Genomic DNA, 23,331 nt, shown 5'->3' with positions numbered 1-23,331 from the left:
AGGCAACTACCTCTAGGAACGTTTGGGGTTATTAAAAAGTAGTAGAGAATCATCAGACAACCTATGCAGAAGATTAAAGAGGAATGAGAATTGGGCTAATTGATTATCTGAGACAGACTGGCAATTACATTAAAGCATGCTCTAGTTTAAATATTTTTAAAAACAGCCTGGACATTTACAATGGGAACAACTGTTTTGGTATATTAGCAGGTCAGAAGGGCATTACTGCCTATGTTTGAAATGTTTGTATGTATGTATGTATGTATGTACTTCTGTGCATACCTCTCAACCTTATCGAGAATCTCGTTTTTTACCAATTTTGAGGTTCAAAAATTGGGATGCCACGATTTTCGAGTAGCACCGCTTAATTTCAGAATTTCTTGGCTTGTTTTTTTGTTTCTTCTGGCTGACGTCATAATGTGCAGAGGCGTGCACTACGACGTCAGCTCCATGAACAGCCTGTCGGAATTCACTGTATGTAGCATGCCTGTGAGCAATTTCAAATACAAGAATTAGCGGTTCTTTTTGCGACCGTAACCATGGATGAACTGTACTCGAGCCGGGAGCATTTATTTTCAAGTAGGAATACTCTATGGCCATGTCAGCTGCAAGCCAGGTAAGAGGTAGGGGGGTGTGTGTGTGTGTGTGTGTGTGTGTGTGTGTGTGTGTGTGTGTGTGTGTGTCTGTGTGTGTGTGTGAAATGACCCAGTTAAATATACCTGGTGGCTACAACCCTACACCTTGGGGACTAGTAGCAAGAGCCTGAATTCTCTACCTACCCCCACTTGTGAAAACTGTCCAGATTGTTGCCTCGTATTTTTGTTCTGTTCCTCATAAAAGCGTATTCACTAAATAATGACAGGCATTTGAATTTCAGAACTCATATTCTTCAGAAAAATACATGACAACACAAAACCTTGTATTCTCGCAATTTTCTAAGTTTATAAGATCAATATTTTAAATTTGTCCCTATTTTTGAGGCTGTATTCCCCATTAATGGCTATGTCCAGGCTTTTTGTGATAAGAGGTAAGGTGTGAACTGAATTCACTAAATGATAGCCATTTAAGTTTCAGCCTTCCTATCTTTCATGCATGGTGGTTACACAACATATTATTCTAGCAACTTTCCAAGATTATACAAGCAATGATTAAAATTTCTCCCTGGTTTTTGGGCTTTTGCCCCCCCCCCCCAATAAATTTTGGCTTTTTCCAGATTTCTTGTGCTGCAAAGTTGAGAGATACACTTGAGTGTTGAGTGGATTTTAGAAGGAGCTGAGAGCTTCAGGGAAAGATAAGTTTAGTGCTGCTTATGGCAAGTCTGCTTGCACTGCTAGTAGCATAACAGGTAGAATACTTGCTTTTGATGCAGAAGGGTGTGGGTTCTAATCCCACAGTATGTAGATGCATTGCTGATACTGTACCATGTTGTACTTTTAAAGGGGGTGGATGCATCAGTCCTGAGAATGTCCTCTTTGGTGGCGATAACTAGTAACGAACCTGTTATCAGTTTGCTATCTATTCCCTACTGCAATATTACTAGCTTATTATTTTTTAATGTAACATAGGCAATTTATTTCTCAAGGGCAACAGGCACTTTATTTGTAGATGAAACAATGAAATATAAAGTTGTTTGCTAGCAGCAACCTCTTCATTAGTTACAGATCTCTTTAATGTGGAATTATTTAGATGACATTTACTTCTGTAGAGATTTTGCATATTTACTGATACTGGTGGATTGCAGAAGTTTGAGTAGACTTTTATGATGGAAATGTTCTGAATTGGGCAGTTTTGTTATTATTGTTTCATGCATTTTGTTTCATTGTTTACTAGAAAAATATTCAAAACAATAAATTTTAAATGGCCTTTAACAACTGTACAGTCATACAAGGAATATAATTTAATACAATCAGGAAGGTGTATCAAAGAACACATGTATGTTTCGTGTGCAAGGGACCTATGATTTGAAAACAAACCAAAGGTAATCTTTATCTGCCACTGGTCTGATGCATTTTCTTTGAATGTGGGTTTCAGTGCTGTTTCAATGAATGTGAGTTTCAAGGGCAGAGAAGTTTTAATGCTAAGTCTATTTTCATTGTGAGACTGCATTGCTTTGTTTAACAGGTATCTATTAGTGTTTGTGCTGTAAAATGTAAAATAAAACTTTTAAATGAAATCCGAATCATTGCAGACGTAAAGCAGTATGCACATTACAGTGTTTATGGTAAAGGGGTGAAATAGCCAAGTAATGGGACACTGGAATGGCTGCAGGGAGGGGGGCTGTTTATAGGGAGGCCCCATTCGACCATGATTTTGTGAGGGGGGGGGTGGCAAACTCAAAGGGTTATGCCACTGATCAGTAGGCCATGGAGAATGACTTTTAGAGGACCTAGCAAACTATAATATTCTTTTGCTAAGATTAGAATACTGCCTACCATTAAATGCCCTACTTTTAACATAAAACCCACATACTGCAATTCACCAAAAACAAAATCTTAAGGTTCATCATCTTCTCCCTTCCCAGTGAATATCATTGCTACACATTTAAAAAATGGTTACCACTACAGGTTTTGGGTCTGGGGCCATATTTTGGTTGTCTGTTCTTCAGTTTGCTTTTGAAAGTTGATATCCCACAATTTCAATACAGTGAGCGGGGTTACATAATTATGTATGCAAATTTTATGTTAATAACTATACAGATTTGTACCTATTTTTCATGAGCCTTTGTCCAGATTTTTGATGTTTCCAGGTTGAGAGGTATGCTTCTGTGGAGGTTACCTTGTGAAATTTGTCTGTAAAGGATGGAGGTTGTTTTTTTGAATTTTGAATGGTTCTGTTGTTAAGATAATTTATTGTCTTGTGACAGCTGGCATTAGAATGCCAAATATGTACACATGACTTGTCAAAAGTAAGTGATTTCAACTATTAATACCATTTTTTCTTAAGAAACAATAACTGTTACAGTTAGTTTTTCTCTGTAGGTTGGGGGTGATAAAGGAAGAACAAGCCTGGAACACAGTGTCACAAGAACTCCACCATGATAATCAAAAACTTTTTATTCAGCGTTTTCGTCAGGTTGTAACCAAAGACTTCATCAGAATACAACAAAACTTAATACTCTTTTGTTAAGTATACTAAAACCTGTGAGAACACATGACATAGTAAGCCAAGGAAACTTCTTATAACATTAATTATGAACAGATTTTCTATTTATAACACATCACATTTGAATTCATGGACAAATTTTAAAGTAAAACAGCAAAAAAAAAAAGAAGTTACGTACTCACCATAACGTTCCATGTTGGTAGTCCATCTCACCCTTTATTTTTACATATGGGTTCGGAGCCGATCCTCGGCTCCGACTCGGCCAATTTTCAAGCTTGTAGGCTTCTGGTTGGCTCATGGCTAAGCAGGTATCCCATGGTGCACCATTGCAATGCCTAGATCTTGTTTGCTGCTCATTAGCGACAGAAAGAGATAGAAAGAAACCCTTAACCAACAAGCCAATACTAAAGGGTCGCCAACCAATAAATTTATAATATTACCTCCAGATCTTCCAGGATGGGGGCAGGAGGGAGGGTTGGTAAAAATGAAGGGTGAGATGGACTACCAACATGGAACGTTATGGTGAGTACATAACTTCTTTATGTTAGGTAGTCCAATCTCACCTTCATTTTTACATATGGGACAGCGTCCCTAGCACCTTATTCTTGGGTGGCTCATTGGAAAATAATCCTGAGCACTGTGGAGCCAAAGGATGCTCTACCCTAGACGCCAAATCCAACTTATAATGAGTAATAAAGGTGTGAGGAGTAGCCCACGTAGCTGCTGCACAGATATGATCAATTGGTACCCTGGCTTGGAAGGCTGTGGAGGTAGACAGAGACCTGGTAGGGTGAGCCTTTATCCTGTGGGGTAAGGGTCTGCCCTCCGAGCTGTAGATGAAAGCTATGCAACTCGAAATCCAGTTAGACAATATCACCTTAGAAACTGGCAAACCCAATCTGGAATCAGAAAAGGAAACAAACAACTGGTCTGACTTCCGAAATTCTTTGGTCCGTTGCAAATAGAAATGCAGCTGTCTGTGAACATCCAACTGGTGAAAACGGTATTCCGCTGCATTGCTATGATTGGGAATGAAGACTGGGAGTTCAATGGACTGGTTCAATGTGGCTGAAGAACAAACTTTGGGAACAAACGAAGGATTGGTACATAAGGAAACCCTGTCTTTATGAAAAACTAAATAAGGTGGTTTAATAGACAGGGCATGTAGCTCAGAAACACGTCTGGCTGATGTAATAGCTACCAAAAACACAGTCTTCCAAGACAAGTACTTTAAGGAAGCTGAATGAGATGGTGCAAAAGGAGGGGATGTTAGTTTGCACAACACAAAATTTAAGTCCCAAGAAGCCACAGGTTCCTGTAAAGGTGGTCTCAGCAAGGTGACTCCTCTCAAGAAGGTTTTACATAACTTATGCGACATAAGGTTAACATTTGGAGATCCCAAATAAAAATGTGAAATAGCCGCCAATTGTACTTTGATGGTGGCTGCGGCAGATGCCTGTTGAAAAAGCTCCGAAAGGAATTCCAGAATTATGGGAACGGGAGTGGTGTAAGGATCCACTTTCATTTTCTGTGCCCAAATAGAAAACCTTTTCCACTTACTGTCATACAGTCTTCTGGTTGATGGTTTGTGTGAGGATAAAAGAATATGGGACACTGATGATGACACATCATGAAGCCTGACTAAAGATGGAACTGGATCAGCCAAGCTGTCAATTTGAGGGTGTGGAGAGTGGGGTGTATTGAACCCGACATGTGGGTCAATAGATCTGGAACTGGGTCCAAGATCCAAGGATCGTCCAGGGGAAGAGGCTCGAGGAAGGGAAACCAGACCTGACGAGGCCAGAAAGGAACAATGAGGATCAACTTGCTTCCCAGCTGGTTGGCTTTCTGTATCACTTTGGGGATAAGAGGGAATGGAGGGAAGGCATAGAGAAGTCCCGTGGGCCAATCGTGTCTCTGGGTGCTTCCCCCGGAGGGGGAATTAGGGAAAAATAACTGCTGCACTTGGCATTGACTGGACTGGCAAAAATGTCGTAGCAAGGTTGTCCCCATTTTAGGAAAATCTGTTCCACTATTTCCCATTTCAGAGACTACTCATGGGGCAGCAGGGATTGCCTGGCTCAGCTTGTCGGCTATCACGTTGGTTGTCCCCGGAATGTGCATTGCCACCAGAAAGCGCTGGGAAGAAATCACCCATTCCCAAGCTTGCATGGCCTCTCAACAGAGTGGATAAGATCTGGTACCGCCCTGTTTGTTGATATACCACACAACCGACATATTGTCCGATTGTATCGCAATCATCCCTGGAGGAAGAATGTCCTGTAGTGCCTGCAACGCCAGAAGCACCGCTCTCATCTCCAGAACATTGTTATGCAGATGAGCCTCCTGTTCTTGCCATGTGCCGTGGACCATCCTGCCCAGATAATGCCCCCCCACCCGACCTGGGAGGCATCCATGGTCACAGTGGCAACGGGTTGGGCAGGCACAAAGAGAGCTCCCGTGAACAAACTGTTGGGGACTATCCACCAACGAAGGTCCTTTTTGCATGATTCTGTCAGCAGAATAGAGTGATTCAGCGGTAGATATTGGAACGACCACTGGGAGAACAGGAGCCATTGAAGGATTCTCATATGTAACCTGACTAGAGGTATTAAGAGAATGGTTGAGGCCATCATTCCAAGAAGTTGAAGAATCCACTTTGCTTTGACCTTTCGATGTGGGAGAAGTCGCTGAACTTGTGAGATGAGGTTTTGTGCTCTTTTGGTGGGAAGACGAACTGTCATATCCACTGTGTCTACCTCTGTGCCTATAAAAATCACAGATTGTGAGGGCAGTAATGCAGATTTTTCCCAATTTATGGAGATCCCTAGTTGAGCACAAAGCTGAATGGTGATGTCCCTGTTTTGGAGAAGTAGATGCCTGGTGGGGGCGGTCAGGAGCCAGTCGTCCAAATACGTAAACACCTGGAATCCTTGATGTCTCAGGTGAGCTGTCACTATTGCCATGCATTTGGTGAACACCATGAGGGCTGTAGTGAGACCAAAGGGCAGAGCACAAAACTGATAATGGCTGGCTCCCAGCTGAAAGTGCAGCTACCTCCTTGATGCCGTGTCCATTTTTATATGGTAGTAGGCGTCTTGGAGATCTAGAGAGCACAACCAATAGTCTTTCCCTAACAACAGGAGTATCGACTGCAGTGTTACCATCTGAAAATTGTCCTTTTTCATGGATTTGTTTAATCTGCTGAGGTCCAATATTGGCCTCCAGTCTCCAGTTCGTTTTGGGACTAAAAATAATCTGGAGTAAGTTCCGGATCCTATCTGGTATGCTGGCATGGTCTGGATGACTCTTTTTGAGAGCAACTTGTTGATCTCCACAGTTGCCTGATCCCTGTGATTGGGTGGAACATCTGGGAACTTCGTGGGAACAAACGGTGGAAGGGAAAAGGGTATGACATAGCCTCTGGTAACAACTCTTTGTACCCACTTGTCTTGGGTTATATTTATCCAGGCTTCTGGATACAAGGAGATGCGACCCCAGACTGGCCCCAGAGAAACAGAGTTGGGCCCCACAATTGGGGCGCTGATAAGGCCACCCTCGAAAGGAACCACGGCCTTGCTGATATTGTAGACTGCCTCTGCCTCTAGGGCGATGTCTAACATTTCCTCCTCCTCTGCCTCTGAAGGAGGATTCACTCTGTGTGTCTGGAAAGGCCCTCTGGGACTTTTTGAACCACATCTTACTTCCCCTTTGACCTCTGGGGTGTGGTCGACAGGGGACAGTAAAACGGACTCCCATGGCAGAGAGAGTCTTTCCTTCCTGTTCACACTGAGTGAGTGTATCTTTCACCTTGGAACCAAACAAGAAGGAACCATCAAATGGGGCGTTGGTGAAAGTGGACTTAAACGGCTCCCCAAAATTACACAAGCACATCCAGGAGTGGCGCCTAAGGGCAACTCCTGAATCCGTTGCTCTGCTTGCTCCATCAGCCGCATGAGATATGAGCCGCATGGAGGAGTTAACTACGAAATTTAGGGTGGACAACTGAGCAGAGATCCTGTCCGGGACTCCATCAGGACAAGCACCCTGTATGGAATCTCCTAACTCCTTGAGGAGATCCCTCTGCAACCTCGTGAAATGTGTAAGATAGTTCAGGGATCAAAGTGTAAAGGCTGCTGAACTAAATACCTGCTTCACAAATCTGTCTATCTGTCGAGACTCCTTGTTTGGCAGATGTACAGAGGAAGAAGTCTCCGCCAACTCCTTCTTCGTGGCTGCCGCCACCACCATGGCATCTACGGGAAGGCCCTTAGATAAGAATTATTTTCCAGGAGGGGCAGACAGGAACTTATTTGGTCTTCTAGGTACTGGCTCCATGGCATCGGGAGTATCCCACACCTTCCGACTAACCAGATCCATTAGCTCGTCAAAAGGTGGAGACACCCAAGAGGCAGTGGGTTGAGATCCGAAAGCCTTCAGGTACACTGACTCCTCATCAGAAGGGTTGACAGTGGGCCAGTCGCACCTCTGTTTAAGGATCTCTAGAATGTCCACAAAAGAGACATCATCAGAGGATGACTTAGGGGACCCCTCCGACTCATCGAGGTCAGTGTCCGATGTCAGAGACTCATCCTGGGAGTCAATATGCTTCCTCTTGCATACTCTCTTCCGCGGGGGCTCCTCAAAAGGACCTTCTGAGGGAAGCCCTGGAAGAGTGGAGGCCACCAGCCAGTGGCTCCTGAGGCTGTGGGTCTCTGCTGTCTCCGGACAGAGTAGGGACTGAGACCGAAGTGGGAGCCCTGGGGGGAAGAGTGCTTGTACCACTGGCAGGGGCTGTAGATTGTGACAGCACACTGCTCATCACCTCAAAAGCAGATGTCTCCGGCTCCAAAGACCGTCCCCACTCCGAAGAGACAAAGGACAGTGCCGGAGACAGAACCATCGGCTCCGAGATAGATGCAGGGTCTGAGCTCACCCTGGCGGACGCACCAAGAGGAAGGCTCAGAACCGATGAAGATCGATTCAAAACCTCCCCCTTGGTGCCGACAGAAGAGCTTCGGTCGCTAGACACGACGGATGGAGCCGAACATGTCGGAGCAGAACTCGGCTCCAATGCAACAGCAAGGGGAGCCAGAACTGAGGGGTCCTCCGTTGTTAACAAGCACTCCGGCTCCAAAAAACCAACATGGCTCGGAGGAGGAATCACGGATGGAGACAAGACTGGTTTGAGTGGCTCCGGAGCCAAATGGGTTGGAGCCAACAAAAATTTAGGCAGGGCAGATGACTTGAGGAGTCTCAGTACTACCCTCTCCACATCTTCTTCCGAAAGACTCCTGGAAATCCTGGAAGATAAGGTTGGGGATCTCGACCTAGCAGGCACTGGAGATTTGACCATCAAAGAGGGACTCTACAGACTGGCTCTGAGAAGCAGAGTTAACTACTTGCAAGGATTCAGCAGGTGGCACCAAAGTATCTGTGACCGACTCCAAAACCACAGTGCTCTCCTTCGGCTCAGAAGGCTGAGGAGTTGAGGAGGCAAGTTTTATTAATTTGGCAGGTGGCTCCGAAACACTAGCCGGTGCCGGAGAAGATATTTTTGAACGTTTGGATTTTGAGTCAGATCTTGACTTCGAAGACTTAGACGAAGAAGGTGAAGAACCAGACAAAGCTTCCTCGAAGGTTGGCTTCAAAAGACCCCTGAGTATCAGTTTGTTCTTTCTCTCCTGCAACACCCTAGGAGAGAAAGCATGACAGAAGAAACATGATTCTTGCAAATGGATGGTTCCCAAACTGTAGACACAGCTACTGTGGCCATCGGTCAGAGACATTTTCTGGGAACACTTCATACATTTTTTAAACCCAGAGGGTTTGTGCTCCTTGCTATCCTTAGACATTGCAACCCACAAGCAATCAGGAAAGAAAAGGAGAAAGAAAAAGACTGAGGACTAGGTCCTCTAATTAAAATGGGCCTAGCCCTGCAGATGAATTACACGAGGACTAGGCCCTCTAAGTTAAACGGGCCTAGCCTGGTGTAATATAGAAACTAGAGTTTTCACTAAACACTAGACAGATTCAGTCACACATGAGAATATTTTAAATAAAATACAGTGGAAGCAACACGAGGACAAGGTCCTCTAAGTTAAACGGGCCTAGCCCTGTGAAGAATTGGGTCTTCTAATTCAAACAGACCAAGAAGGCACCACACACACACACACACACACACACACACACACACACACACACACGCACGCACGCACGCACGCACACACACACACACACACACACACACACACACACACACACACACTCAAGGGTAGCAAATTCACAACTATATGAAAAAAGACTTTAGCGGATCCCCGCTAAAGATCACCAGTCAACAATAATCACTTGACAGGAAATAATCAATAGCCCCTATTGATTAAAACGGTGAACTCGTCAAACTAATTCTCTAGACAAGAAAAAACGCAAATGCGTCTAACTACTGAAATACAGGAGATTACTATACTAGTCACACAAGGCCACAAGGCAATTTAGGTAAATCCTAACAGTAAATAACAGGAAAAAAGGCGAAACCGCCAAAACTAATGGTTTAGGTTTAGGTAAAGAGCAATTGCGCCTAACTACTGGTACACAGGATACCACTAATAAGGTCACACAACAACCACAAGACAATAAAGTTAAAGTCCTATAATAAATATATTCAATAACTATGCAAAAGATACTAGAATAATGAAAATTTGTAAAAACTTAGCCAGAGCCAAGAGAAGCACATCCAAACTCGTCAAAGTGGCAAACGAGATCTGGGGATTGCACTGGTGCACCATGGGATACCTGCTTAGCCATGAGCCAACCAGAAGTCTTCAAACTTGAAAATCGGCCGAGTCAGAGCTGAAGATCGGCTCCAAACCCATATGTAAAAATGAAGGTGAGATTGGACTACCTAACATGCACTGTTACCTAAAAAATGACAGAAATGTTATAATAATATTTCAACAAACACAAGCCATAATATACGGCTCAAACATATAAGAACTAATAAAAACTATATAAGAATGCAGCTTTAACAGGCTGCTTATACTGATGTTGTCATTAAGACCTGGGGGGCACAGCAGGCGTTCAACTTAATTTGCCAGCATAATTCCCTGAATTCTAAATAGTCTTCCCAGGGACCCCCTCTAGGATCTATTCTGACCCCTTCAATAACAGCAAATAAAAAATCATGTGTTGAGTATTTTTCTATATACTTATACAAGGCTTTATTTTTGTTACCATTTTTATGTCCCTATAATGCTCATAAATTCTGTCCCTTAACTTTCTTTTAGTTTTCCCAATATAGAACATATACAGTACTGACACAGGGCAGCATAAACAACCCCTTTGGAGTTGCAAGAAAATTTCCTGTTAGGTTTTATGGTTGTGTGGTTCAACTTAATCTGGTCACAATTCATGACCAAATAACACTGAGAACAACAGCCACACTTTTTAGTCCCAATAATAGTGCTGCTACTTTCAAAAACATTTACCCTCTCAAGTAACTGCTTGATGCTTGAACCTTTCCTAAACACTATTTGTGGCATATCTCCCACCTGGTCTAAAATACCAGGATGACTCCAGAATAGCTGCCAGTTTTTCTTTAAAATAGTATTAATACTTCGATGGTCAATGGAAAACATTTTATTTGCTACTGCAGATGTCTTGTGAGGTACATTCCAAAATGGGCATTGTATTCTATAATGGGTCTAATGAGTGCCGAGTAGAGGGGAACAATGACCTCTTTTTTCCTGGATGAAAACCCTTTTGTGATGAGGTTGCCACATAGAAGGATTCCCTGACTACTGTGGCCATGTGATTATCAAAGGAGAGACTACTGACCACCTGGGTTCCAAGGTCTCTTATCACACATTCGGTGTTAAGCAGACGGCCGTTTATGTGGTAGTTCATGGGTACAGAGTTTTTAGCAAAGGGGACGATAATGCACTTTTTGGCAGTGAGCTTGAGGCCATGTCTCTGATACCAGGCATCTGTCTCAGTGAGGCCTTTCTGTAGGATGTCCACATCATTTGGGGACTCAACTATAGCTCCTAGTTTGCAGTCATCTGTGAACTTTGTTAGCCAAAGGTCTTCTGTGTTAGTCTGTACTTCAGAGAAGTAGATACCAAACAGGAGAGGTCCCAGGACCGAACCATGTGGTACTCCACTTGTCACTGGTTTGAAGTCAGATTTGGAGTCTGCAACTTTTACAGTGTGGGTTCTGTCAGTGAGCCAGTTGGCAACCCATCTTGTGACGTAGGGATTTATACCTAGTTTAGTGAGTTTAGCTATAACTCCAGAATGGGGGATGGTGTCGAAAGCCTTGGCAAGGTCAAGATAGGCTGTGTGAACCACCTTACCCTCGTCTAAGGCTTTGGTGTTTGCCTCAAAGAAGTCGATCAGGTTCAGAAGGCATGATCTCCCTTTCACAAACCCGAACTGGGTGGGGTCCAGAGTTTGGAGGTTACCAATGTCTTTGTTTATGAGTTCCATGGCCTTGCAGACCAGGCTCGTCAGGCTAATAGGGCGATGGTTCCCAGGATCAGTGGTGGCTCCCCCTTTGTGGAGTGGGATAACTGTTGCTGTGCGCCATTCAGTGGGCACAAAGACTGACGTGAGACTATGATTAAACATGGTGCTTAGGTGGGGAGCCAGTTCATTCTGAAGTTCTTGTAAAACACAGCCTGGGATGTTGTCCGGTCCCGTGGATGCTGTGTTTTTGGTTTCAGAGAGTGAAGCTTTTACCTGCATAGTTGTGATTACAGGAACGCTGCATTCTTCCTGTATAGATATGGGCCCTTTAGGGGGTGAGAGGGGGGTAAATTTAGCACTGAACCCATCTGCCAGGATGTTGGCAATATCAGTTGGTTCTGTAATTTAATTTTCATGCCGTTGTGGTGTAACTCAGAGCAGATCTGGGTGTTGCCATTGAGATTCTTGACATAGCTATAGAATGCTTTGTGGCTGCAATCTTGCTATTTCTTTGTTTGCTCTGTATTGTATTATACCATAAGAATACCACTATTTACAACTATGTTACATTAATTGTACTTGTAAATTGACAATTTATTTCAATTGTTTATTTTTGCTACATTTTTCTAGCTGCTTTCATATAATATATTGAATCTTTTCTTCCTCAGCCTCTGTTGAAAATCGATTACCCAGTCAGACTTTCCTGGTAAACAAATGTCAATAAACAACTAAAATAAATATAATAGGAAAATGAAAAGTGCAATGACTTTTATGCTAATATTTTCTACTAAAACTCAGTTTAGTATACACAGTCCTACAAACAAGCAAGATTCTCAATGGATTTAAAAGTATGATGCAAAGGAGGGTGAATATATTTTTCTTTGTTTATACAAATGCAGAAAACCCCATTTACATCACTGCTGAGACTAAAGAAAGCACAACATAAGAGAAATAAATAACTTCAACAAAAAGTCCCTGGGATTTTTGCCATCATTTTTGTGTGATGTAACTTTGATTGAAGTGTGTATACTGTGCTCTGCTGCTGTTATTTTAACAGAAGCACTATTTTATGAGATTGTGTAAGACATTGATGAAGCAAAATGGAGAGGAGATTCTGATGCGGGGCTAACATCAGTACACTGATGCCACATACCACATCTCAGTATGAATATAATGGTTTCTATAATATATCCAGAACATTCATATGACAGATAAATGACATGGTTCTAAGAACAAGATGAAATACTACTCCGCAGCATATTCTCATACAAAACACACATGAGCCTTTTTTCAGCCTGTGAATGTGAATATTTGTAGTTATTTACTGTACTGTACTGTGGTATCATAGCAACTTCTACTGTGGTTTGGCCTACACTTCAGAGTTGGCTAGAAGTCTAAAAATAAAACAAACAAACTGAAAATGAAAACAATAAGTTCTCACTGTGTATTTTACATAATGAGTGATTTCTAGCAGAAACACCCAGGTCTTGCTGACTGCAATCAAAATAAGGAATCAAGGTAGTAAAAAAAAACTTTACGTAAAGGAGCCTCCTTGGTATTCTTGAGGTAACAGCTTTCCATCTCTTGATTTTTTTGCCAGCTCCTGGGGGAGAAAAACAGAGTCTGTCATTCTGGAAGGTAAAACAGAATGCTCGACAACTAGATGAAAGTATTATCTATTGGTAAAAGCTTCTATACCTGACTGACTGACTGACACTTCAGAAAACAAATGGTATAGCTCAGGCAGAACTCACCTACATGTGTAATGTAAAGTTTCTTCAGGTGTGGGTAACATGATCACAGACAGAAAGCATAAAAAAGTCTAACAAACTAATGCAGATAAATCATATACTTTCACTATAGTTCTTTCAGTTCTTGGCACTGTTCCATCCAAATTACTTCACATACCACAATAATGTGTCCTCTTTGGGAAACCCATACTTACACCATAATGCAACTGTTTTATTTATTTAACATTTATTAAATCAGATAATAGACTGACATGGAAGTACCCATTTCAGCCATTGCACATAAATAGGACAAATACTGCAATGCACAACAGTTTAACAATAAAAACTACACTTACACTCAGCTAACATCAACTAAACCCGCAAGAACAGCAGGTAAACAAGGAGTGCAGCGTAGTGTGATATGAAGAATATTTACTACATAACAGAAAAGTAAGCCTGCTACCAAAATAACCTGAGAATACATTTGTAATAAGAGAGCAATCATATTATAGATAACGACTACATGGAAATGACTTATAAACAGCTGTTAAATAAAATTACTAATTCTAACTACTGATTGGAAGAAAATAAGCGCGAAAAAGATTTACAACATACCAGGACATAAAGTACATGACAAATTACATTACTACTACACACTCAGAGGCATAAATCTAGGAACAGAAAAAATACAGAATGTTTAACTTATGAAAAAGAGAATGTGGGAGAGGAAAACAGACTCTGAACTCTACAATCCACATGAAATGTCAGTCATAATGGAAGGCAGAAAGTAAAGACAAAGAGGAGATATGTATTAAAACAAGTCTAACACAGAATCCTGCTTAAATATGTTTTAAAGAAAGTAAACTACAGAATGTGGTTCAAAGGAGCTTAAAAGATGAGATAGGGAAGCGTCCAAAGGACTTAAGTCAACGAACCTTAAGACCCACATTGAGAGGTGGATATGAAGCAGAAAAAAAACAAACAAACAAGGAAACAGTGAGTTAAAGACAGACAACAGTACCTGAATGAAGTCCAAGCCACACAATATCAGTTAGACATGAAAGAGGGAAAAAAAAAGAATGTGTTAAAGGATATATAATTAGGATTTTTAAAGACTAGTTCAATGGAGCCCAAGCCCCACAGTATCAGTTAGATATGAAACAGAAAAAATAAAATAATGAGTAAACATCATCTGCGAAAGGCATTAACAAAGAATGCAAGATACTATCAAGACATAAGACATAATTTCTCTGTCAAAGACAAGTGCACAGCACAGTGAGACAGTAGTTAGCATTGCAGCCTGGCAGTACTTGGCTCTCCACTTTGGTTCCTAGCTGTGTGAAGTTTGCATGTTATTGCTGCTTCTGCATTTATTTTTGCCAGGGTGTCAATTTTCCTCCCAAATCCCAAACACATTCTGGTAAGTTAATTAGAGATACTCCAAAATGTCCACAGGTGTCTTATAGTATGTTTGTGTGTGTGTGTGTGTGTGTGTGTGTGTGTGTGTGTGTGTGTGTGTGTGTGTGTGTGTGTGTGTGTGTATGTGTGTGTGTGTCTGTGAGTATGTATGTCCTAGGATGGTGAAGCCCTGGTATCCCTTCCAGGACTGGCTTCATGTTTTAAGCATCTTGCTTGCCTGAACAGTCTGTCTTTCTTTCTATCTCTTTCTCTCTCTCTCTCTCTCTTATTCTTTCTCTACTGTGATGCTAAATGGGATGAATCAAGTACTGCAAAATGAATGAGCAAGCTCGTTTTTTAAGAAATGGAAACATGGGGGTGTGGCCAGGATACTGACAGGTTGATAGTACTTTTTCTTAGCTCTCTTACCTAAGTTATATTTCTGACAGAAAATTTTAAAAACAGAGACTCCTACACTTCTTAAACTTAACCAGTAACTTCTACTACAGTCTTTGGAAGTCTATATTAGAATATTTTGTTTAAATTCTATGATTTTTCTGTCAAAATTCAAGCAGAAAGGACTCAGATTTCTTCACAGAATGAGTTATCAAAAGAACACTTCACAGGACCAGGCAATGAAGAAGGAACTGCAAACTTTATTTTCCACCATGCAGGATTTATCTTTAAAATTTTACAAAATGGATATAAAGCTTAACTCTTTTAAAGAAAAATGCACAAAACAAATGAAGCAGTTACAAGAATTAACAATGCAAAATATGACTCAGATTGCTGATATAGAAGAAACATTCAATGACATGGAAGGCAGACTCATGGAACAAGAATATCAGCTTGAGTCTCTTTCAAAACAAAATACTTTTCTAACAAACAAACTCGATAACCTAGAAAACAGGTCATGGAGATACAACTTGCATATTTATGGACTACCAGAAAAGACTGACGGAGACAGCATGTTTTCTCACTTCCTGGCTTCCAAATATTCTGAATTTACCTATGGAACTGACACAGCCCACAGGTCACTGGCAGTTCCTTCATCTTTCAGCAAAGCAAATAAAAGTCCAGATCAATAATAGTAAGATTTATATCTTCTCAGGACAAGGAACTGGTGATAAAAACTGCATAGACAAACTCTCCTGTCAAATACCAATATAATATTATAAGATTTGACAATGATTACTCATCGGAGGTAAACTCTAAAATAAAGTAATGTTTACCTTTAATAAAAGAATTGAAGAGACAATTCAAGGTTCATTTACTGTTTCCTGCGAGACTTAAAATCTTTTTACCAGATGAAGCAAAGACTTTTGACATCTTGGATGCAGCTGTATCTTTTTTAACATCTAACAAAACTTTAAATCAAACAGAATAAAATGGACTGGACTGGCTTTTCCTTAAAGAAGCAAGTGGAGAGGAATGAATGGAAAAACAGACAAAAAGAAGAAGAGACTAAATGACAAGTAACTTTTAAATAATGATTTTACATATTGTTGCCTTTTATAGTACACACAAATTACCTAAAGGGAACCACACTTTATTCAGCTGGCAAATCCACTGGAATTATCTTTGGTTAGTTCTAGAAGAATATGCCTTTTCAAAAAAATACTTTATTAATTAAATTGCTTTACGAAAAATCATTAGTTTATATTAAAATGGATAGTGCTTTTCCAAATCCATAGAAATTACCAAAGGCACAAAACATGGACACCCTTTGTCTCCATTATTGTTTGCCATAGTTATTGAACCATTTGCAAATTGTATTTGGGAAAACAAAAAACATCAACGGCATCCAACTTAGTAACAGTCTGGAAATGAAGGTTTAATTGTTTGCAGATATATTCTACTTATATTAAAAGATAATGACATCTCAATAAAAGCTTTACTAAACCCAACTGAACATTTTCAAAGACTCTTGGGCCTGAAATTTAATGAAAATAAGACAAAGATATTACTTATAAATTCCAATAAGAAAGACTTAAATATGGATTTTTCTAAACACACAGCTGCTAATAATAAAATTAAATATTTAGGAGTCACGTTAACTGATGATTTAGATAAAATAATTACAATAAACTACACTACCATTCTAAATAATATTAAATCTCTCATACAGAAATTGAATAAGTTCTTTTTTACAATGGAGGACAGGTTATATATAATCAAAATGATTATTTTTGCAAAAGCATTATATCTCATACAAGCCCTTTCTCCCCCCACCAAACATCATATAAAAATTCAATAAACTGATGTTAAGCTTCTTATGGTATCCTAATAAATCCAGAATAGCTATGAAATCACAAGTTAAATGATTGGGAGGAGGGAGGAATCAGTCTTCGCATATAGAAATATATGTATTGTCATCTATCATAGAAACAATCTCATTATTCTTTCCACAAAGCAAACATCTCTATCATTGCAGTAGAAGCTTTCTACATGGAAGTTTATTCATAGGTCGTATATAACACCATATAAAATGGAACTTATATTTAAACAAAATATAGGTTGCTGGTGATGTAAAGAGAATTTAATAGCACTGGAAACATATGTTCTAAGATTGCCATTTATTTAAGCCATTTTGGGACAAAATTAATTATTTCTTACAAATTGTTTTTAATGATAATTTTCACTTGTCTAAATCTTTGATTTTATTTAATGCACTCATACCCTAGTGTGTTCCTAGAATAATGTTTCAAATGTTATGGACATTATTAGCACCTGCACACAAAACCGTAACTATAAATTGGAAAAGCAAGACTTCACCCTCATTCGAGGAATACAGAACCATTGTACTGAATGTATCGAGAATGGAAATGAGAACCATCAGGAACAGAACGGACGGAACAACAACTTACTGTAATTCATGGCTAAAGATAATAGAAATACTGGAGAGAGAGAGAGATAAGTTAAACAGTTCATGTAATCAAGTCTGAATACCAAAATGTAAATCATCTGTATAAACCTACACACCTTTATATATAGTTTGATTTGATGTTTTTATGGTTAATTTTATACTGTTGTTAACCTGTTTTAACTATGTATCATATGACAAAGTTAATGAAAATATATTCACTTTAAATAATTCAATAAAAATATTTAAGCAAAAAAAGAAACGGAAACACTATTTATTTACTTATTTAATTGTTTGTTTGAATTTGTTAACCTGGATACTGCACTACAATCGTTGGACCACTTTCAGACTCAGCTCTGCAGTACAAGCTCAGTATAAAGAGGATTACAATGCATTTCATTATGCAATATTTTCAGGCTGATTAGCTCTAGTTGACTGACACTGTTGACACACCAACACCATATGCAAAAATGAGAAAAAGGTGGATGAGGGATTAGAAACATAAAAGCAGACTGACATAAGTATAAATTAGATTAGTTTATGAGGCAAAATACTGTTGCATGTAGCTATATACAAGTGTATTTATTCAGATATTTCTAGAAAACAGGAGTGACGTTTGAGTGGTAACTTACTATTTACTCTTGTATGTTAGACACAGCAAAGAAGCGAGTCTGCATGGTACTTAGAAGAAGAAGACATGAGGGGTGATAGGTGATGTATATGATATGGGGTAATGACTTTTTTTGGTAAGGAACAAGTTATACTTTTACCTTATCTTACAACAGTAATACAGTTGAGATGGCTGAGTGTACAGCATAGATAGATTTAACTCTGAAGACTTTTGTGAAAGCATTTACAAATAGTTGTTTTTTGAGCTGCATTTTTAAATCTCTTCTAAAGAACTTGTAGGAGTTACTCCTCTAACTGAAAAAGGAAATGAAATGTGTGGTTACTGATAGAGAGTTTGGCTTGTGGGGAGTGAAATGAGGGTGTTGGGGGTTTTGAGAATGAACATTGTACTTGGGTTGTTTTATTAGAAGACAACATGCAAAGTGGTTAAAAGTTTAATCTTGAATGAGTCTTACAAGCAGAGTCTAAAAGCAGTTCTGCTCACCGTTTAAATGGGATCCATTTAGCTTTGGTTAAGGGATGACAGTAATGTTCTTTGTCAAGAAGACAAGGTTAGGAACCTGTAGATACCTGCTGTAACCTCTTGAGATTTAATATGCTCTGGTTTTACCCCTACTAAATTCACATGTATGACTGTAACAAACCTAAGAACTCCAATGTTCCAGATTCTTGAAATCCTATCTTCCTTACCTGGTACAACAAAACATCAAACATCCCCACTAGTCTGACTACATACCAAGCCCATATGATTAAAATTAAAGGGAACAGGTTATATTTTATTTTATTTTACATTTGTTTGCTTGGAAAGTTTGACTGAGCCAAACAATGTCTCATTTTCAGCTGAGGCCCAGGGAGAAAATCTCTGTTACAAGAAAATGAATTAAGTTCCAATAGTAATACATAGTATATATTTTGCAGCACTGTAGAGGTAAAATTTGCAACATAAGTTATAAAACAATTTGTCATGAGTATGACATAGTATAAAATTAGGAAAGCTTGGGTGAGGCGATATTATGCACTACAATTGTTATTAGCAGAGACATTAGGTATTACAATACTATCAACAAGAGATGGAAACAACTGCAAAAATAAAATAAAACAGCATGAAAACAGGAAGTGTTTGATAGTCTAAATAAGTCATGCATTACAAAAATATGGGGGGAGGAAAAATAAGCAGAGTGTGTGTATAAGGAGGCATAAGTCTACTATAGAGTAGTACTGTTGAACAAGTGTAGTAAATAGACTGGATAAAATAGAGAGACAGTGATATAACACTGATGAATAGTGTAATTAATATAGAGGATAAAAAGGGGGGTGGGACTGGGAAGGTATAGTGCATTAATACATAGGTGTGGGGGAAGAGATGAATAGATACTTCAGTGTTACTGCTGTTCAGTCCAGTGAAAGACTGGAAAACATAGGCGCTAATAAGAGAGATGGGGATAAAATAGGAGAGAGAGGAGAAGAGGAATAGAGTATCCAGCACTGGTACAGGAGCAGACCAGTTGTTGATGGTGTTCTTTTAGTAGTATTTTAAACTTTAAAATGTTGGTGGCGTCCATAATTGTTTGGAGTACGGAGTTCCAGATTTTAGATATTTTGTTTGATATCAGGGAGTTTCCTTAGTAGTTGTTGCATTTGGTAACTTCTAGAAGTACTTTATTGGTTGTTCTTAGGGATAGTTTGCTACATTAGGGGGTGAATAAGGTCCTTGACGACAGGGCAGTTGCTAGGATGGAGAAAGACTTTGTGTGAAAATTAACTGGCTGAAGGTTAGCAGATTAGGTAGTTCAAGCCGTTTTAGTTGGTGAAGTGAAATGCAGTGGTGTGATCTATAAGGAAGGCCAGTGGCAAATTTTGATATTTTACTGTAGCAGGATTCCAGTTTATTTAAGTATTGTTTTTCTAACATTAGTGAATATAGGAGGGACATATAGAAGGAAGGAAAGTAAATGAGTATTGTCTATGGATTTTCTGGTTGTGCTGGCAAGGAAAGGCTTGAATCTACAGAGTGAGCCTAGCTTGATGTGTACCTTTTGATAGTTGTAGCTAGGTGTTTATCAAATCTAAGAATGTTGTCAATTGTAACACAGAGGAATATCGTGTGTTCAGCAGGTTCTATTATAGTATTAATAGTGGAGTGGATAATGAAGGTTGGATGGAGACTGTGATTTTTTTTTATCAGTGAAGAGCATGAGTTTAGTTTTGTTAGGGTTAAGGATAAGTTGTGAGTCCGACATAAATTTTTCAGTGTCAGGGAAGGCTTTCTGGGAAGTTTGCAGGAGTTCTGGAAAAGAGTGAGCTAAGCATATGAGAGAGGAGTTGTCTGCGTATTGGACTATGTTTGTATGTTTGGTAGCAGAGTGGAATTTGTTGTTGAAACTGATGAAAAGCAGTGGTCTAAGTACTAACCCTTGTGGTACACAGACAGAAACAGGTGGAAGGGGAAAAAGTTCATCTTGCCACTTTGCTGCCTACTGACGGTCAGATAGATAGCTATGAAACCAGCAGTGGGATGTTTGGGAAAATTTTAAGTAGGCTAGCTCATTGAGCAGTTTCTGGTGTGAAGCAGTTTCGAAGGCTTTTCACAAATCGAGAATGATGGTGTATGCAAGTTTGCCAGAATTTCTGATTTTGTTAATTAAGTTGGTAAACTGGCAAGTGCAGCGGTGGTACTATGCGTCAGTTTAAAACCATGTTGGGTTGCAGATATGAGGTTATTTTTTATTAGACAGTCGAGTAGTTGAGAGTGGATGCATTTTTCAAGGATTTTAGCTATGGGGGGTGGGGGGATAACAGCTATTCGACGGGAGTTTGTGATATTTGTGGAAGTGCCACCATTGTGCAAAGGGATGATGTGTTAATCAAATTGTTAATCACTATGTAAATCCAATGTAACTACTGTCTGTATATTTTAACTGTGGAACTTTTCTCCCAGGGTCTCTGCTGAAAATGGACCTATGTCCAGTCGGACACTTCCGGTCAACAAATGTAAATAAATAAATAAATAAAAACAGCTATTCGATGGCAGTTTGTGATATCTGTGGAAGTGCCACTGTTATGCAGAGGGATGATGTAACAGACTTTCCACAGCTTTGAGATACACTGTTCTGTTACAGATCAGTTAATTAGGATGAGAGACAAGATAGCGTAGTGGTTAGAGTCCCAGCTTTGCATGCAGGTGTTCATAGTTCGAGTACCAAGACAGGCACTTTATTTTTCCCATACATGTCAAGCAGAGCACCTCACTGCCCTCTTCAAGAGAAATTTTGATGAGTGGATGGGAAATAGAAAGTTCACCCAGGGATCATTGCAATTGCTCTACTTTATAGAGGCACTGGGAGCTAACGTCGGGCAGCATGATGCCAGGGCACTTCTATGGGCTAAGCTTGTAAAGGCTTCAGGGCCATTAGCTATGTACACAACTATGATCCTATGAACCTATTAATATGAGGTAGGAGATGGTCTGTTTTGAGAGATTCATTGGGGAGCTGGTCAGATGCAAGTGAAGATGGCTTTAGGTTAAACTGGAGTTTCTTTATGGTATTGGTTTGGATTGGTTTTATTGAGAAGGATTTCAGTTCATCTGTTGTGTGTGTGGTTATAGATAGTGGAGAAAGATTATCAGTTTTTATAAGTGACAGGATAGAATTAATGAGGTGAGGGTTGAATTGGGATGCAATGTTTACAGTAGCTTCAGCTGTGGATGGAGTAGGGGTTGTGCTATGCTCTGGTTTAAGCAAGTGGTTGATGGCTCTCCAAAATTTCTGGGAGTTATTATGGTGTTTTTGTTGTACAGATGTAAGGTACATTTTTGTCCTAATTTGTGTTTTTGCAAGGTTGTGCATTTGGTGATATTTGAGAAGTAAAGGTTAACTTTTTTATCTCTTGGCATTGGTTCCAGGTTTTTTCTCTTAGTTTAAGAAGTTTTATGGTGTCATTGGTGAGCCACGGTATATGTTTACATTTGGTGCAAAGTTTTCTAAGGGGGGTGAGGCTATTTAGGATTTTGATGAAATTTGGGGGGGGGGGACTATTTAGGATTTTGATGAATGTTTCCGTGAAATATTGTACAGCTGAGACTAAGGAAAGGTGTTTTAGTGGAGACCAGTCACAGTTTTGCAGGACGGTATTAAACACTTCCCAAGAAACGTTTTTCTGTTATGATTGTATTTGTAGAAAATGTTATTTGGGGAACCAGTGTGTTGGTTATACAATAAGTGGGTAGGTGATCACTTAGGTTGCCAGGGAGACAGCCATATTGAGAGGAGAGGGAGGCTTTGTTAGTGAGAACCCACTGCAGTACTGATTGTTTACTACTGTGTTTGTCTACCCTAGTGGAGGATTAGATCAACTGGGAGAAACCATTTAGGTTTACAAAATTGGAGGGATTGTTGGAGAAGCAGGTTGTCCAGTCTAGGTTAATGCTTCCCAATATAATGGTTTCCTGAGTGTATGCAGCTGAACACCAGTTTAGAAGGTCTTTAATGGTTGTCGGGTTTTTACCTGGAGGTATGTAATTGGCTATAATATTGATGTGTTTATTGTGGCTTATTTGAAGACAGGAGTTTAAAATTTCACAATTTTTGGGGTTTGGTGGGTTACTAACCAGCCATTCTAACGTGAGGTTTTCTATGCAAATTATAGCAATGCCACCACTGTTTTTGTGGGTCCTATCTAACCTCAGAATGGTGTACCCAGGGGTTTAATCTCAGTGTCATCTATGTATGGTTTTAGCCAGGTTTCTGTTAGTATTTTTAAATCTGGGGAGTACTGCTGGAGAGTTGCATGAAATTCTGGGATTTTGTTTAGTGTACTTCTCATGTTCATGTTTAAGATTAGGAGATCGGAGTTTTTGTGAGGGTGGTGTGTGATGTTTGTAGTGACTGAGGTATGATTGGAGTGGGGTAGTTGTGGTGGAAACTGAGGGCCTGAATTGGGATGAATGTCCCCATTTTGTTTCATGTGGGCTGAGTTGATTAGAAATAGGTGGGTAAGTTTAATAAATCGTCAAATAGTTTTGTGTAATAGGCTTGGTGCTTTATTTGAATAAATATATTTGTAAGGAAATAGTATAAAAGTGGTGCTGTTGAAAAGTTATGGCGTAATAGTAAAGTTGGTTGTAGGGTTAAAGGGAGGGGCTAT

General features: G+C 39.8%; 1 protein-coding gene across 2 annotated transcripts in view; it reads right to left on the bottom strand.

Moving 5' to 3' along the window:
* The window catches only part of PDHX (pyruvate dehydrogenase complex component X), a 1,629,376-nt gene that overhangs the window by 44,434 nt on the left and 1,561,611 nt on the right, over positions 1-23,331 (bottom strand). For both annotated transcript variants that reach the window (XM_044082641.1, XM_044082640.1), the window contains one exon: positions 13,104-13,168. In XM_044082641.1, the coding sequence (XP_043938576.1) occupies positions 13,104-13,168 (65 nt within the window). The remainder of the gene's footprint in view (positions 1-13,103; positions 13,169-23,331) is intronic.

Source organism: Protopterus annectens, chromosome 9.part0 (genome assembly GCF_019279795.1).
Source record: "Protopterus annectens isolate FY-2018-M chromosome 9.part0, PAN1.0, whole genome shotgun sequence".
Taxonomy (NCBI): Eukaryota; Metazoa; Chordata; order Ceratodontiformes; family Protopteridae; genus Protopterus; species Protopterus annectens.
Note: the sequence above shows the minus strand (reverse complement) of the source record. Positions and strands in the feature narration are given on the sequence as shown.